Source organism: Xiphophorus maculatus, chromosome 7 (assembly GCF_002775205.1).
Source record: "Xiphophorus maculatus strain JP 163 A chromosome 7, X_maculatus-5.0-male, whole genome shotgun sequence".
Taxonomy (NCBI): domain Eukaryota; kingdom Metazoa; phylum Chordata; class Actinopteri; order Cyprinodontiformes; family Poeciliidae; genus Xiphophorus; species Xiphophorus maculatus.
In genome coordinates, this window is record NC_036449.1 from 14,506,520 (window position 1) to 14,520,664 (window position 14,145).

The 14,145-nt window shown below is 38.3% G+C and overlaps 1 protein-coding gene across 2 annotated transcripts; it reads left to right on the forward strand.

Annotated features, from left to right (window-relative positions):
- The first annotated feature begins 138 nt into the window (after positions 1-138).
- fancb (Fanconi anemia complementation group B) lies at positions 139-10,350 on the forward strand. 2 transcript variants are annotated; one of them, XM_005799374.2, is made up of 9 exons: positions 139-339; positions 443-1,452; positions 1,728-1,883; positions 1,972-2,061; positions 2,686-2,814; positions 6,468-6,640; positions 7,134-7,555; positions 7,636-7,876; positions 8,749-10,350. In XM_005799374.2, exons 2-9 carry the CDS (start codon positions 544-546, stop codon positions 9,155-9,157), a joined length of 2,529 nt encoding a protein of 842 aa, XP_005799431.1. In that variant the 5' UTR covers positions 139-339; positions 443-543; the 3' UTR covers positions 9,158-10,350. The 2 variants fall into 2 exon arrangements, with proteins under 2 accessions (XP_005799431.1, XP_023192124.1); XM_023336356.1 differs by lacking the exons at positions 139-339; positions 2,686-2,814 and having other exon boundaries at positions 346-1,452.
- The last annotated feature ends 3,795 nt before the right edge of the window (positions 10,351-14,145 follow it).

The following is a 14,145-nucleotide window of genomic DNA, read 5'->3' on the forward strand; positions in this document are numbered from 1 at the left end:
TCCTATAAAGGATGAAGCATAGCTAGACATTCAATCATATGGTCCCAAATTCTGTTTTATCGTGTGTTTACAGAAGCTTACCCACAATGCACTTGAATTGACAGGAAGTTTAGTTCCACCGAGCGGGGTGACGCTGAAGTCAGCTTCCGAATGGAAATAATGCCAAAGGGCAATTACAAATCTGCTGATTTCACAAGTTAATTTTAAACATGATTTTTATCCGCAAAAATATTTTAGCATTCATAATTTCTAAAACTTCTTATCTACAAATGACAATAAAAATGGCTAAAAAAAACCTTCCAGACTGCTAACTCTAACAAGTCGGAAGCTAACTTCAATGTGAGTATGGCGCGCTATTTTGACTGCTATGATAGGCCATTGTTGACTGTACTTCTAACAGCGGTGTGAAAAGTTAAGTTTGCGTCTCTGTTCTCTTTCACAGATACATTCAGCATATAGTTATTGCTTTATTTTCAGCTGCTCTGCCACGAAAGTAACCGGCTCCAACTTGAAGAGAGCGAACACGACAGGAATCCTCACATAATGGAGAAGTTGTCATCGGATGATTCGAATCGAAATGTCCACGGCCTCTCACACGGTGGCAAGATAATCCTATTCGCCTGCAAACGTGATCCAGCCGTGAATGTAAGCGAAAGAGGCGGCCTGACGTTCCGCAGTTTCTACTTTGAACGTGAAGGCAACGCGTTCCTGAATGCAACAGAGGGAGCAACTGCAATCAGTAGGAAACTGTCAGCTCATGTGGACATTGTGACATGTAAATGCGCAGTAGATGTTCAGAAAAGGGTTAAAACTGCGTTCGTTTTGGTGACAAAGAAGAGTGAGAAGGGAGGCAGCTTTAAGTACAGCCTACTGGCACTGAGAAGCTCACACCTGCTGGAGCCCTGCATTGAGTTCAAGCTCCCCTACCAAATGAAGGGTAAGGTGTGCATCCTTCAGGGTCCCACAGTACTGTGGAGCCATGACAACAGTGTGTCTTATACATCCCCTCTGGCAGAAGGCGTGCGAAAAATCCCCATTCAAATGTCAAAATGTCTTTTTGGAGAACTTCCCATCCAGAAAGGGCAGCTTTTTGCTCTTGGACTTTCAGAACCACTTCTAGCTAATCATTCCCCTACACTTGGCTATTTGTTTGAGGGTGGACACGCGTTTGATGGCTCTCTGATTTTACCACATCCCTACATTTCCATCACACAGTGCATGCGGGTTCTCACTGCTGACAGAGTAGATGACGTGCTGAGATGTGCTGTTATTGCTGCAACTTCAAGTAAGCAGCTTGTGCTTTTTGAAAACGGGACTGTAAAAGACACATGCGAGGTTCCCTTTGGGCAGGTTGAAGACATTCAGATGGTTCACACAGGAAGAAACGGATGTCTGTTTGTTGTATCCTTTAAACAGGGCCATGTTTGTGCTGTATGGAAGGAAACATTTCAGGTATGTATAAACTGGAGTCTACATTGTTTCATAAAAGGATTCACATCCCTTTAGGTTTTTCAGATTTTATAAAAAAAAAAATGTTTAAGGTATTTTACTGGAATGTTGTGTGATCAACACAAAATATTGGTTGACTGTAAAGTGGAAATTTGTTTTCAAATTAACTTACAAATAAAAATCTGAAAAGTGTGGCCTGCATATTATGTATTCAGCCCATTTTGATCTATTAATCTCTAGAAATTCATTATTATTAAATAAGAACAAATCTTTTCCAGATAGCCTCCTGTTGGTCAGATGTCGACTCCGCACATGTGGATGATTTCCTTGGATGTGGAACAGAACAGATTCTGTTGATCTTTAGAAATAAAGGAATATCCAGCGGGCCACTGGAAAAATTTCTCATCACTGACCTTTGTGGTATTTCTTACTCTGTAAGGCTTCTGCAGTTACTTTAAGCTATATTAATAAAGTTCCCTGTTATGGATGATACAATGTCTAATAAAAAAATACATGTTTTAGTGTGGTCAAGGCTCTGAAGTACCGAAGGCAAGTCCACCTCCTCAGGAAAACTCACTTCTCACTCTTCGGGCTTTGGAATCCAGATTACAGGTGAGACTGAGACACATTATAGAAGAACACCCAAAAAAACTAGTATTTGTGTTAACAGCCTGACAGTATAATTGCACCACTCAAACGTTTGCATATTAGATGCAGAATTCACAGGAAATTACTGCATATGCACTGCCTGACAATCGTGTTGATACTCCTTGAACTTTTCTGTGTTTTATCGTTGGTCCATCACATGTAAAAATAAACAGATTTTACCTAGTTGTGTCAAGAGGGGAGGGATCCAAAAAGTTTAATATATTTATTTTATTTTTATGTATAACAAGTTGAAAGACATTTGCCCTGTTGCTTCCACTTCACTATTATGTACTTCCCAATGCTGGTTTATCAAATAAAATCCCAATGCAAATACTCTGACATGGGGTGTTGTAACATAATAATATGTGAAAAGTTCAACGAGTAGACTCTGTATGTGCATTTTTAAAATTAATTTAAAAGCAATTTCTAGGTTCTGTGTATTGGAAAAATAGAGTACATCGTACTCATGGTATGGTATGTCTGTGAGGTTGGAATATCTTGACATTGACCTCTGGTCATTTATTCAGTGGTTCATTATGTATGCTGTCTGTAAGGATTTCTCTCAGTCAAATATTATTTGTAATTTAGAGTGGATTGATTGTCCTTCAAGAGCTTGAAAGAGAAGTGAGAGTGAAGGACAGAGTTCTACAGCAATCAATCCAAGTCCTCACTGATGTGCTTTCAGGAAGGGAGACTGTTCTCAGCCAGCCTGAGCAGGTACTGTTCACGCACTTGTTTAACTTTTAAAAACTGGCTGACTACACAGGCTCGCTAATTAGCAGTCATCCAATTAACAGCTACTTGTATATTCATGTTATGCTATGCATGATGTCACTTAGGAATAATGTACTCTGTAAAATGCTTTCAGAATGACAACTGACCAAAATAAGTAGCTATTTGTAACAATATTTAATTTCCACAGTATTGTGAAAATAAATGTGCATGAAAATGACATTATAGTCACAGTAACCGACACCCCTAGTAATCCCTAAAGACTAAATGCAACTGGTGGAATCATGTCATAGATGCTTATATCTGCTGAGTTGAACGGAAATTTTAATTTGGAATCCAGGATTTTATTTGTTTCTCGAGGTGTAAATGTGTATAAATTATGCAAGACGAAGGGCTGTGTCTTTGAGGCACTCTTCAAAATGGGAATGACAAGAAACATGCTATTTAAGAAAGTCTTGATCGTAGTGCAGAGTTTCTGTGAAGACTGGAAAAGTGGAATTTGGAATATGTGATCATGTTGGTGTATAATGTATGCCTGTGGGACAATATTGATATATTGCAACATGATACATCTGCAATATATTATGCAGTTCTGATTTCATTTATGTTTTCCTTCCTTTTTCTTTTTGCTTGCTTTTTTATGCCTTTCTTAATGTCTGTCTGACCGTCTGTCCATCTATCCCATACATTAAATCATAATTCTGAAGCTACTATTTATTTTTAGTCAGGTTATCTTTAGCTAAATTTTAAATTAATCTGATCCAAAACACATATGTTTGACAAAAAAAGCAAACAGAAGAAATCTGCAGGGGTGTGAAAACTATTTTTCACAGCATTGTAGGACACCACAGGCCTAAAATGTGTGAGCAGTTTCTTGTGTTTGTTCATCTGGCCTTTCTTAAAAACACAAAATGGGCTCTGTAAATTTCAAGATGCATGTACAGCATAATACAACTTTGCTTTTATTATTATGGAGAACATCTATTTAGGTGTAAATTTATGTTAGCATTATCATAGCTGAATAAATGTTAACATAGGAAAATAGGAGCTTAGTTTTAGGGTTAAGGAAATTTTGCAAGAGCCACAACATTACAAGAGTAAAAAAAATGGGGGGGGGCGAAGCACATTTTAAACGGTATATAATAGGTTGTTATGCCAGAAGAGGTTGCTTTGAATAAAGCAAAATCGAAACAAAAAACCTCAAATATTTTACAATTATAGTAACATTTATTCAGTTAAGTGTCTGCACAAAAAATAAATATTGTTTGAAGTCTTTATCTTAATTCCAAACTTTTGCCATATCCTCATTCAGGCCAAGTTTCAAGAATAAATCTGCTTTTAGTTGAAGGAGGATGTTTTATGTATGTGGTGCAATGTTGTAGAGTTATGAGGACAGTGTCAGTTTCTAGACAGGAGTGGTGAGAAAAAAATATTTTTAAATCCTGCACATTGTTTTTTCTTTTGGACAGCTTCCCCACCCTCTGAGACTGGTATTTCTTGTTGGGGTGCAAAGCCTTAAAGGGAGAGTAGTTCTTGAACAACCAGTCTTCCAGCCCAACCCATAGGTGTAATTCATGTCATGTTCATGTTATGAGCGGACGAAGATGTACGATGGTCTTAAATTTTCAGATACATTTATTATGTTGGCTTTTTCTTTTTTTTTTCTTTTCTTTTATATATATTTTTGCAGGCAGGGAATAGAATTAGTTAATTTTTAAAATGTCTGTTATTATAATTTTTTTTTTTTTACAAGTTCTCTAAGCAATTTACCCTGACAAATATTTGTTCTTCACTGGGTGACAGGTAGTTGAAGTTGAATTAAAACTTGCCTGAACAAGTACTTTCTGTCACTTGTCCGCCCTATTCAATGAATAAAAGAAAACGGTGTTACTGAAACAAAGAGCTGGCAAACGGTTTTGGTCCCTTCAGCAAGAATGTTTTAGTGCAATTAATTCAACTGACTGAATTAAAGGGATAGTTTGGATATTTTGAAGTCATATTCTGGGCAGCTGTTAAAGGGAGTAGAAGCTGGCAGCGGTTAACTTGACCGTTAACTCTGGATGACCTGCAGATCATCCAGTGTTGTACATGTTGCAGACTGCGCCAAAATTCTCCTCAGAACACTATTCCAGAAGACCTAACTGAAGTAAGAATGTCTGTACCCACCTTTGTCTGTGCACAATTGTCAATCTATAGTCCTTGAGGGACAGTGTCCTTCAACTTTTAGGTGTGTCTCTTTGTCAACCAGCCTGAAACACATAATTTGGTAATTAGCATGGCTCTGTATAACCTTAGTACACGAGAAGGTAATTTAGTCCTTTGATTCAGGTGTGTTGGACTTGGGGAAACATTTAAAAGCTACAGGACGCCAGCTCTCAAGAATTTTAATGTGACACTCCTGGATTGAAGTAGAAGTAATGGTACTTATCAGGCTACATATTTGACCTATCTTCTTGTATTAAAAATTGCAATGCTCACTTAATTTAGTACTTTTCCAGGGTTTAAAGGATTATTTAGAATTATTTAAGAGGGTTCAGATAAAGACCTTTTCAGCAGCTTAGCAATATCCTGCTTTGACCATTCTAAAACCTGTTTAATGTGTGTTTGGACTCTTTGTACTGGTGGAGCATCTAGTTGCGTCCAGGTTTCAGTTGGATGGCTATTTATATTTGAGGTGAAGATGAATAATTTCAAGGTAATTTTCCTTTATTGATTATCTTTGTAAAATGCACCAATAACAAACGGCCCCTCTGCAAGGAGGCACTTTGACTACTTTCAACTTATTTCTTGTCATTGTTCTCAATGTGGACAATGTTTTTCTCAATCATTGTCTCATCTGACCATAAAACATTTCTCCTGAAGACATTCAGGTTGCTTGTACATTCAGTTTCAAGTTTGAAACTTGAAACTTTCAAACCTGACCTAGAATATCAGGTGTTTATATCAGAATAAACATCTGATATTCTAGGTGTTTATTTTTGGAGGAGGGACTTCTTTCTTTTTAGCCATGTTGATGTTAAACTCCCTTTACAGTAAAATGTTGCATTGGTGGTTCCAGCAGTTACTGGTTCCTGCATTGTTGCTGATTCACCTAACCAATTTCCTTCTATCTGAGGCTGGCAGTTTGGGTCAGATGTTTGAAGCTTTTACACAAACAATATTCTGATTTATGTCAGGAAAAGAACCACAATTTCTAACACATGGTCATGTCATGGGTTTTTTTTTTTTTTTTTTTGCTGAAGCAGGAGAGCAGAACAGCAGATGCATGACATGTTTGGCTGATGCTGAAAGTAGCATGAAGTTCTTGAACTTTGCTGGTCAGCTGGTCAGTGTGTTTTCCCGGATTATGTACTGTTACACCGGCATATTCAAAGGTGTTAACCATTTAGCATTTCCCAATAGATACTCATCAACATAAAACATAATTAGTAAAAAAAAATGTCAACATTAACTGATTAAAAAATATTGTACTGTAGTATTACATTGTTTCAGTTTGGCAGTAGTACTCTATAATTTCAAATAGGGTTGAGAAACGATTGTCTGATTGTGCCTAAAAAGCTAACTGAAATGTTTGACATGAATTGCTGCTGCTGCTAGTTGTGTCATTCTTGGTTACGGTCTCTGTACTCTCTGTCTAGGAAGGCCTTGTTGCCCTGTGGGACAGTGATGAAGACTCCAATGATGAGACTCTGGATGACAAGTCGCATGAATCGCCAGCGCTGTCTTCCAAACCTAAAATTGACAAGCTGTGGCATCGCATCACTGAGGAGCAGCTGGTTGTTGGACTGATACTAACCGCTGACAGTGGCATGTAAATATGATTTTTTTTTTCATGATGTTGTAGGTAGTGTAGATCTGTCTGTAACTGGAAGAGCATAAATGTACAAAGCACTACTAGATTATAATTTCCTCTAACCTGTAGTTGCATAGCGTTTTCTGAATTGACTGTTTTTCCCAGCATCCTGTCAGATTAAAGTTGGCAGGGCGATCGTTATCATCTTGTGTGGAAACAAGAAACTCTCTCATACCTTCATCCACATGTTCATACGTTACTTTGAGAAGATGTGAAGAAAAGCTCCCCTTGATGCGACTGCCTCCGGTGCTCGTGCGGTTTTGTTTTATCGCTGGTCTTTGCAGCTGATGCAACCTCACCAACTTGTTAGTGTTTAATCAGTCCACCATCTGTGCTACATTCACAAACACGCACACACACACCGACTCTAACTTTGTGTTTAATTTCCAGTTTGATCGTGGGCTATCTGTGTGATATCTGATTGTTCATGATGGTGTTATTTTTGTTCCAGACCAGCGAGCGGTGTGAGCTTATCCCTCCTGACAGAGCCAGGCCAGAACTCGACGCCTGCAGTAATCCAGACCCGGAGCCAAGTGTTCTGGCTGCCTGCGTGCGGCCCCTCGACACCAACACTCTCCTCCCCATCGTCTGGCTTTACGTTCTCTGAGCCCGCAGCCAAAAGAAGTAGGCAGCACATCGCCAGCGACGATTTCAGTGGATGCAGACTGGCTGTGACTGCAGTGACCAAGCTGGCACCTCTTCTGACCTCTGGCTGTGTCAAGTGCCGTGCCATGCTTCATTACGTGGAGAAAGCGGAGGCTGTTTTCCCTGGGAGCAGCCCAACAACAGCTGTACTCCATTGTGGGGAAGTTTCATTAGACATTCATGATCTTTGCCAGAAGCCGCTTCTGCAAAACCCTCAAATAAAAACAGGTAAACTCCAATAACTCGCAAACTCAATCTTTTAATCATAAAACATTTATTGCTCATCATTTTCTCTTTTTTATTTTTAGATGAGGTTAGAGAAGACCTTCTGAGTCTGTTGACAGTTCTGGATAATTGGGTTTTGCGCATAGACTCTCCAGATTATAGCCTAGGTGACATAGATGGCTGGATCAAGAGGAGAGAGGGTTTTAAAAAGATAAACGTGAGTCCTGAATATCTACTTTTAGATTCTCCAGGATCTTCAGCTCCAATGCTGCTGCGCTGGCATCAGATAAACCCTTTCCAAGGGGATTTATCCATCCACAGCAGGTAAACCATTTCCACTGATTGATGCAATCAAGAAAGCCAAATTGCTGCCCTCAGACTTGTACACACTGTAGCATTGTCCTGCAGGAATGTTAACCTTTGCCCCATTCTCAAGTCTTCTTACACCTTTTGTCCCAGGATTGCTCTGTATTTAACTCCATCAATCTCATAGTAAATTTTGACCAGCTTTAATCAATATCTTCTCTTTATTTGCTAATTCTGAGCTACTTTGTTTTTGTCTGTCATATTATATCCAGTGAAGCATGTTGTACCATAAAAAAGTTAAATGAGAACCTTATATAATAAAATCAGAAAACTGTCACCATTAAGAAAAGTTGCACTGAGGATTAGTGTGCTATATCTTGTGTCCTCATACATTTTAATATAGTTGCCCTTTATGTCCTATAAAGTTTACATTTTTTCATCTTTAAAGATTGACCATTTCAGAATATTCATTGGTATAAAATACCAAATCCTGCTAATATGATTTAAAGCTATAAAAAATCCGGAATAGAGATTTCTTGTTCAGTTGTCGGCTGCAGTATCTCTACTGTGAATATTAAATTATGCCGTTTTAGTGGATGGATACAGAAATGTAGTTCTGCTGAATTTCCATAAACACATTCCAAGTTGACAAGCCTTTGAAGTTGGCTAAGGCGTACGTATGTGTGATATTCTCTCGAATATCAAAGAGATTTTGATGCTCCTGCAAGCAGTGCTCTTAAAATTACAAATCCCACTAATGAATACTAGAAAGGTAGGTCTCTGGGAATCAGCTAAAAATGATAAAAATACTGTATCACCTTTTTTTTTAATCCATTGCAGTGTGTACATTGTTGTAACATGCAAAATCTGTTTCTATCCCTCTTTTGCAGCCAATTACAAATGCTCCAGTTCTTGGACTCCATGCTGTCGTACCTCCCTGATTCCTGCTTCCTCCAACCTGTCAAGCGCGCAAGAAGTCAGAGCACGGCTCAAAAATTAGCTTCTGCTCTAGAGAAAGAGGTGCTGTCACTCAGAGAGGGCTTATCCTCACTTCTGTGTGTCAAAGATGAAGAAGAGAGAAACAAGGGGCACACTGGACATTGTGAAATCCCTGACTCTGGTTCTGCTGAGGATCTCATTAGGTGTTGTAGGGAGGTGTGGCAGCAGAACGTGGAGAAGAGCCGGTTGAGGCTGAACCCCGTTGTGGATGCCGGGAGGTATCGTGAGATGATCCAAAGTATTTCACAAGTCAAGATGGAATCAGATTTGGCCGCTCTGCGTCAGCTGTATCAATCATAGAGATGTCATAGAGACGGTTTCCTGTTGTTGCCCTTTTGTCCACTTCAAAACCCCAATTCTAATAAACACAGATATAGCAGATTTTTTTGTGCTTGGACTGGTCATTAAAAAAGGAGATGATGCTTCAGAGCTACTGTGAATCTTCGCTGATATCTTGACTACTTGACTTATGTGATAAGCTCCAAGTCTTTAAGGTTGGAAAGCCTCCATGCCATCACCCTAATCTTCTGCTCTCTCCTCTGATTCTTAAGTTGGGACCCTGGCTGAACCACTCCAGAATGTTAATGTCAATCCAGTCGGGGAAAAAAACAAACGTGTTGGTAAAAAGGAAACATTAATTTAAACTTAAATGTGCAACGAATGTAAATTATTTTAGGCTGAACTAAAGGCCTATACGTTATCTCAGATATACAGTATATTTTCACTCTACTTCTCTAATTATTTTCTACGTGGTTCCTCTCATTCATTTCCTGTTTGGATTCCCTTCCTCTCTTGACTCAACTCCTCTTATGAGTCAATTGGAGATGAACTGTTGTGCCTTTAAATTAAGTCAGTTTTGCAACAAGGAGAATTCCCCTTTTCCTCCTTTCATAAAGCATATGTTTCACACACATTAAGGCAACCAGATCCACCAAAATAGACATGTAAATAAAAAAAGAACACTAAATTGTGAAATTAGTTTACTCAGGCTCTTTAGGTTGTCATCTGTCATTCTCTTTGGCCGAGTGTTCAGTCCACGTCTGTTGGATCACCTCGTGGGACTCAGCCCTAATCGGATACTGTCGTGATTCCGTTCCCTTCTTATTCGTTGCACATCCCTTTAGACCCTCCGTGCTAAAAAGGCTTCTTTAATATCTGTAGCTGCTGCCTCTGCTGTGTGCTATTCTGCAGGGAATAAAGACTAAAGTTAGGGACAGCAGGTCATGGCAGGGAAAATCTTTATACATTTTCTGGCTGGTCGTATTTGCCCAAAAGCTTTCAGTGGTACTTTACCCCCATGGTCAAAGTATTTCACTCTTCACTGATTTAATAAAAAAACTGTTTTTCTTTTGATGTCGTGCAGACCATCCTCACCGCAGTGATATTCAACTCAATACACGAATTAGATACATAAGGTCAGTGTCAGCTTGACCAGTTTGGCTTTAAAGGACAAACATTTTCATGTCTTTTTTTCTTTTTTTTGCAGTTTGTGTTTGCTTTAATATTATTTCCATTGTTTATTTTTTAAGATACATATTTTATTGCTGTTATTTTTCAGATCTGGATTAGTATGGGGAAAAGAAAAGTAAGAAAAAAATACAAATAGTTTTCAGATTTCCTTTTTGAATCTGTGAAAGTTTTCTTTTAAATAAAGTGATCTGACATTCTATCTTTTATTTTCATTTCCACATAACCATTTAAAATTTGTTCAACTCATTGATTATTCTGTTTTTTTTATTTGCTGATGGAAAACCCAAGAATAATTTCATTAATTTGCATTAAAAACAAAAAAGGTTTAGCATCCTACCAACATTGAAACAGCAATTTTTGTTTTTAGATGGTACTTTTTCAAAAAGAATAAGGGTTGAAAAAGTTACACACCCTGCTTTAAAGAAAGCTCTGTTACTTAATCCAGATTTTATGAGTTTATATTTTATAGACTTTATATAGAGCTAATCCATGATATATTGGTCCACATCATCTCTATGTGGATGCCTTCTTTTTCTCCTTTTACCCCGCGTATGAATAACACACTCGCAGCTTTTTTTGGTGTGACAGTTACCTCTGTCACTTCACACAACAAAAGATAGAGTTGAAATTTAGCAGTGAACAAAACCAAGAAATAGCCCAGGGGGGAATGGATCTCATGTGGAGAAGAAATTTTATCTGAATCTGTGCTTTCTTTATGTCTTGACTGCCATTCAAATGAAATATTTGCTTTGTTTTCTGATTATCGTCTGTTAACGTGTATTCAGTCTGAATGGTAAGAGGATGCTGCAGGGTTTTCACCTGCTGAAACCTCCCACCTGCCAGAGTCTTTGATTGTTTTGTGCGACTCATGGGAGTTGTTGCAAGCAGCCAGTATCTTACCTGTAAAAAATAGCCCTCTGAATAACCTCTGCTTGAAGAAACAGATCACTTCTGACCAGAGACTTAACCTGCTCAGAGTTGGGCATATTATTGCCACATTACAAGAACAATTCTGCAGCAGTTGATGTTAATGTTGATATATGTTTTTTTTTTTTTTTTTGACATATCTGGTTCCTAAAGCCCAACTTTGCTTTAAAGTATTGGTTATAATTTGTACTTTGTATTTTGCTCTATCCACCTTCCTGCCAACTCTGACCCGTTCCTCTGTCTCTGCTTAAGAAACTCATCACCACAGCATGATGCTGCCACCACTACTTTTAACCATGTGGATTGAGTGTTTACATACAGAATTAGTTCCAACCCAAATGTAGAGTGTTAGATGTACACCATAAAGTTCAATTTTGGTCAAATCTATTTGGAAAGCTTTCTATATATGTTTGCTGTGTTTCCTACATGACTTGTTGCAAACTGAGCTTTCAGGCGATTTCATTCAGCAACGACTTGCTGAAAGAAGGCAAATCATTGTTCAGAGCTAGTGGAAAAGGAGGACAAAAATTAAAACTGGTGCATTTACATAAAGGCATTAAACAGCAATGGACATTTTGTGGCTTAAATACTACGCCATAATTTCATTCACTCGGCTCTACATTTAAGCTATAATTTCAAACTTCAGATTTTGTTATCAATGAAATTTGAAATCTGTTGCTTTTTTATTGTTGCTTTGGAGAGAATTATCAGTTCTTATCCAACACACATACATATTCTATAAAAATATCCTGCATTCACCAGGATTTTATTAGATGTTAAGAAAAACTGAACAGAGCAGTTAGAGCCCATTAATTAAAATGCTTTGCAGTGAAACGGTCAGTTTCTTTGTTCTTTACCAATGAATCATTTTATATTCAATCAGTGACAAAGTTACTTAGTTCAATATTTATGTCTAAGCATCAGAGCTAGTTCTGATGAAGCCATACACAAACTGCTCTTAATGACATTAATTTCCAGCATTTCTCTCCCACCAGTCTTATCAGCAAATGTGCAGCTACCATGGCAACCTTCATTTCTAGCTTCTCCGACACCTCAAAAAGCACTCTTAATAAACCTTATGAATGAGGATAAATAGGATTCACGTTAAGCGGAGTTAAAATGCGGAGGTGCAAGTAATTTCTTTCTCCTCTAAATTGCTTAGGCTGTTAAATTAAGCCCTGCATTTAAAAGGCCTTTAACTGCCTTTGAAATGTTGGTGTAGAATGAGACTGCAAGAGTGACGATTGTTTCAAGTGACATGCTAACAGTAAGTTACTCATTTTTAAGTCTTGCGTCTTGATAATTAAAATAGCAGCTGGAAAAGTTGAAGTAAATCATCCCTGCAGCATAATGCTGCCAGTATCTTGCTTCACAGAGAGAATGTTGTGTTCAGAGAATGTGTTTAGTGTTATTGTCCTGCTGTAAGGCAAACTTGCGTTCTGTACATCTTCCCATCAATCATGAGTTGTTTCCCTGTCTCCACTGATTAAAGGAAAGTCCACAGTATCATACTGCTACCACCTTGCTTCACAGGGTTATTTGCACTTTCTGAGCTTTGGACGTCTTGGCTGCTTCCTTGGATTTTATTGGAGAACTCCAATGTTCTCTAATAAATCTCTGAGGTTTTCTATTCACAGAACAGTTTCACTTATACTGAGATTAAGCATCCCATAGGTGGAAGTAGGCTTCTTCTGAAGGTAATTAGATGCACCAGCCTTTATTTAGGAGTAATATAAAAAGAAAAGTCTGCTGTCCTTCAGTGAGCTTCTGGGTCTTAACATTGGAGAGTCCTTAGAGCTGTTTGGTTTTGATGCAGCTATTATTCGGGAGCAGATGACAGAAACTTCACTCACAATCGCTGGGTCGTGGAATCCATTGGAGTAGTGAATAAGGTGACAAATGTATTTAGGTTTGTGGAATTTATACCGGAAAGCAGAACTTTGGTCACCATTGCTCAATGCTCTTTATGCTTGTGCATCAGTGCAGCATGCAATAAAAAAAACCAAATAGGAAAGCTGCTCTTCCTGAGATAGTTGCGAAGGTCAGTGCATGAAGTGATCAGGCTATGGGAAATAATTGCACATTGACAGCTATGTTGAGTAGGAAATTACCATGATTTGCTGTGCAGCCGCCTCTAATTACAAAGGTGAGTGCACATTTGAGTGTTTATCTGAGCACACTCATCATCACCTGTCTACACAGATGTACAAGAGTGACATGGTCAGAGGAGTCATCTTGTGGCTTGTTGCTCATAAGGGAAAAGGGATTGGTAGTCTGAACTCTAGCCCTGTGGATCTGTTAGAGCATAATGTTCTAATCCTGGGAATCAGACATTATGGAAATGATCTCCATCAGAATTACTCCAACAAAGAAAACCCAATTCAATATGTCCCATATTGAACATATTGAGCATTACATCATCCTTGACTGGCATCCTTGTACAGTTCCTTGCAAAAGTATTCATGCTCCTTTTTCACAACCAACCAATTTGATATACTATATTGGGATTTGATGTAATGCTCTCCAGGTACTCTGACTTCACAGTCCAAAATCATGACTGCTGGGTTAATTTGTATCTCTACATTGCTCTTAGGTGCTAGTGTACGTGTGCATTGTTGTTTGGCTTGTCCTACAATGAGACGAAATGTAAAACAATTTGAGGCGTGTTACTACTTTTGCAAGACACTGTAAATAAAATAAGGAATCACTATCTTTATGATTGTTTTCTGATGTTTACCCCAAAAATTAAGTAAAACATGATGCATATTTACTCTTTGTTTAGTAATTTACCACATTTATGAGTCTAAGTTGAATTATTTCACACCCTTCAGATCGAGCAAACGCCTTTTCTGAACACATGGTATGGGTAATATGAATCATTGAGGGCATTT

What these genes read in the sequence shown, in the direction of transcription:
- fancb (XM_005799374.2), top strand. Translation starts at nt 544, where the DNA reads ATGGAGAAGTTGTCATCGGATGATTCGAATCGAAATGTCCACGGCCTC. An exon ending in TTCTCAGCCAGCCTGAGCAG is followed by an intron (nt 2,815 to 6,467) that starts GTACTGTTCACG and finishes CTCTCTGTCTAG; the next exon opens with GAAGGCCTTGTTGCCCTGTG. An exon ending in AAACCCTCAAATAAAAACAG is followed by an intron (nt 7,556 to 7,635) that starts GTAAACTCCAAT and finishes TTTTATTTTTAG; the next exon opens with ATGAGGTTAGAGAAGACCTT.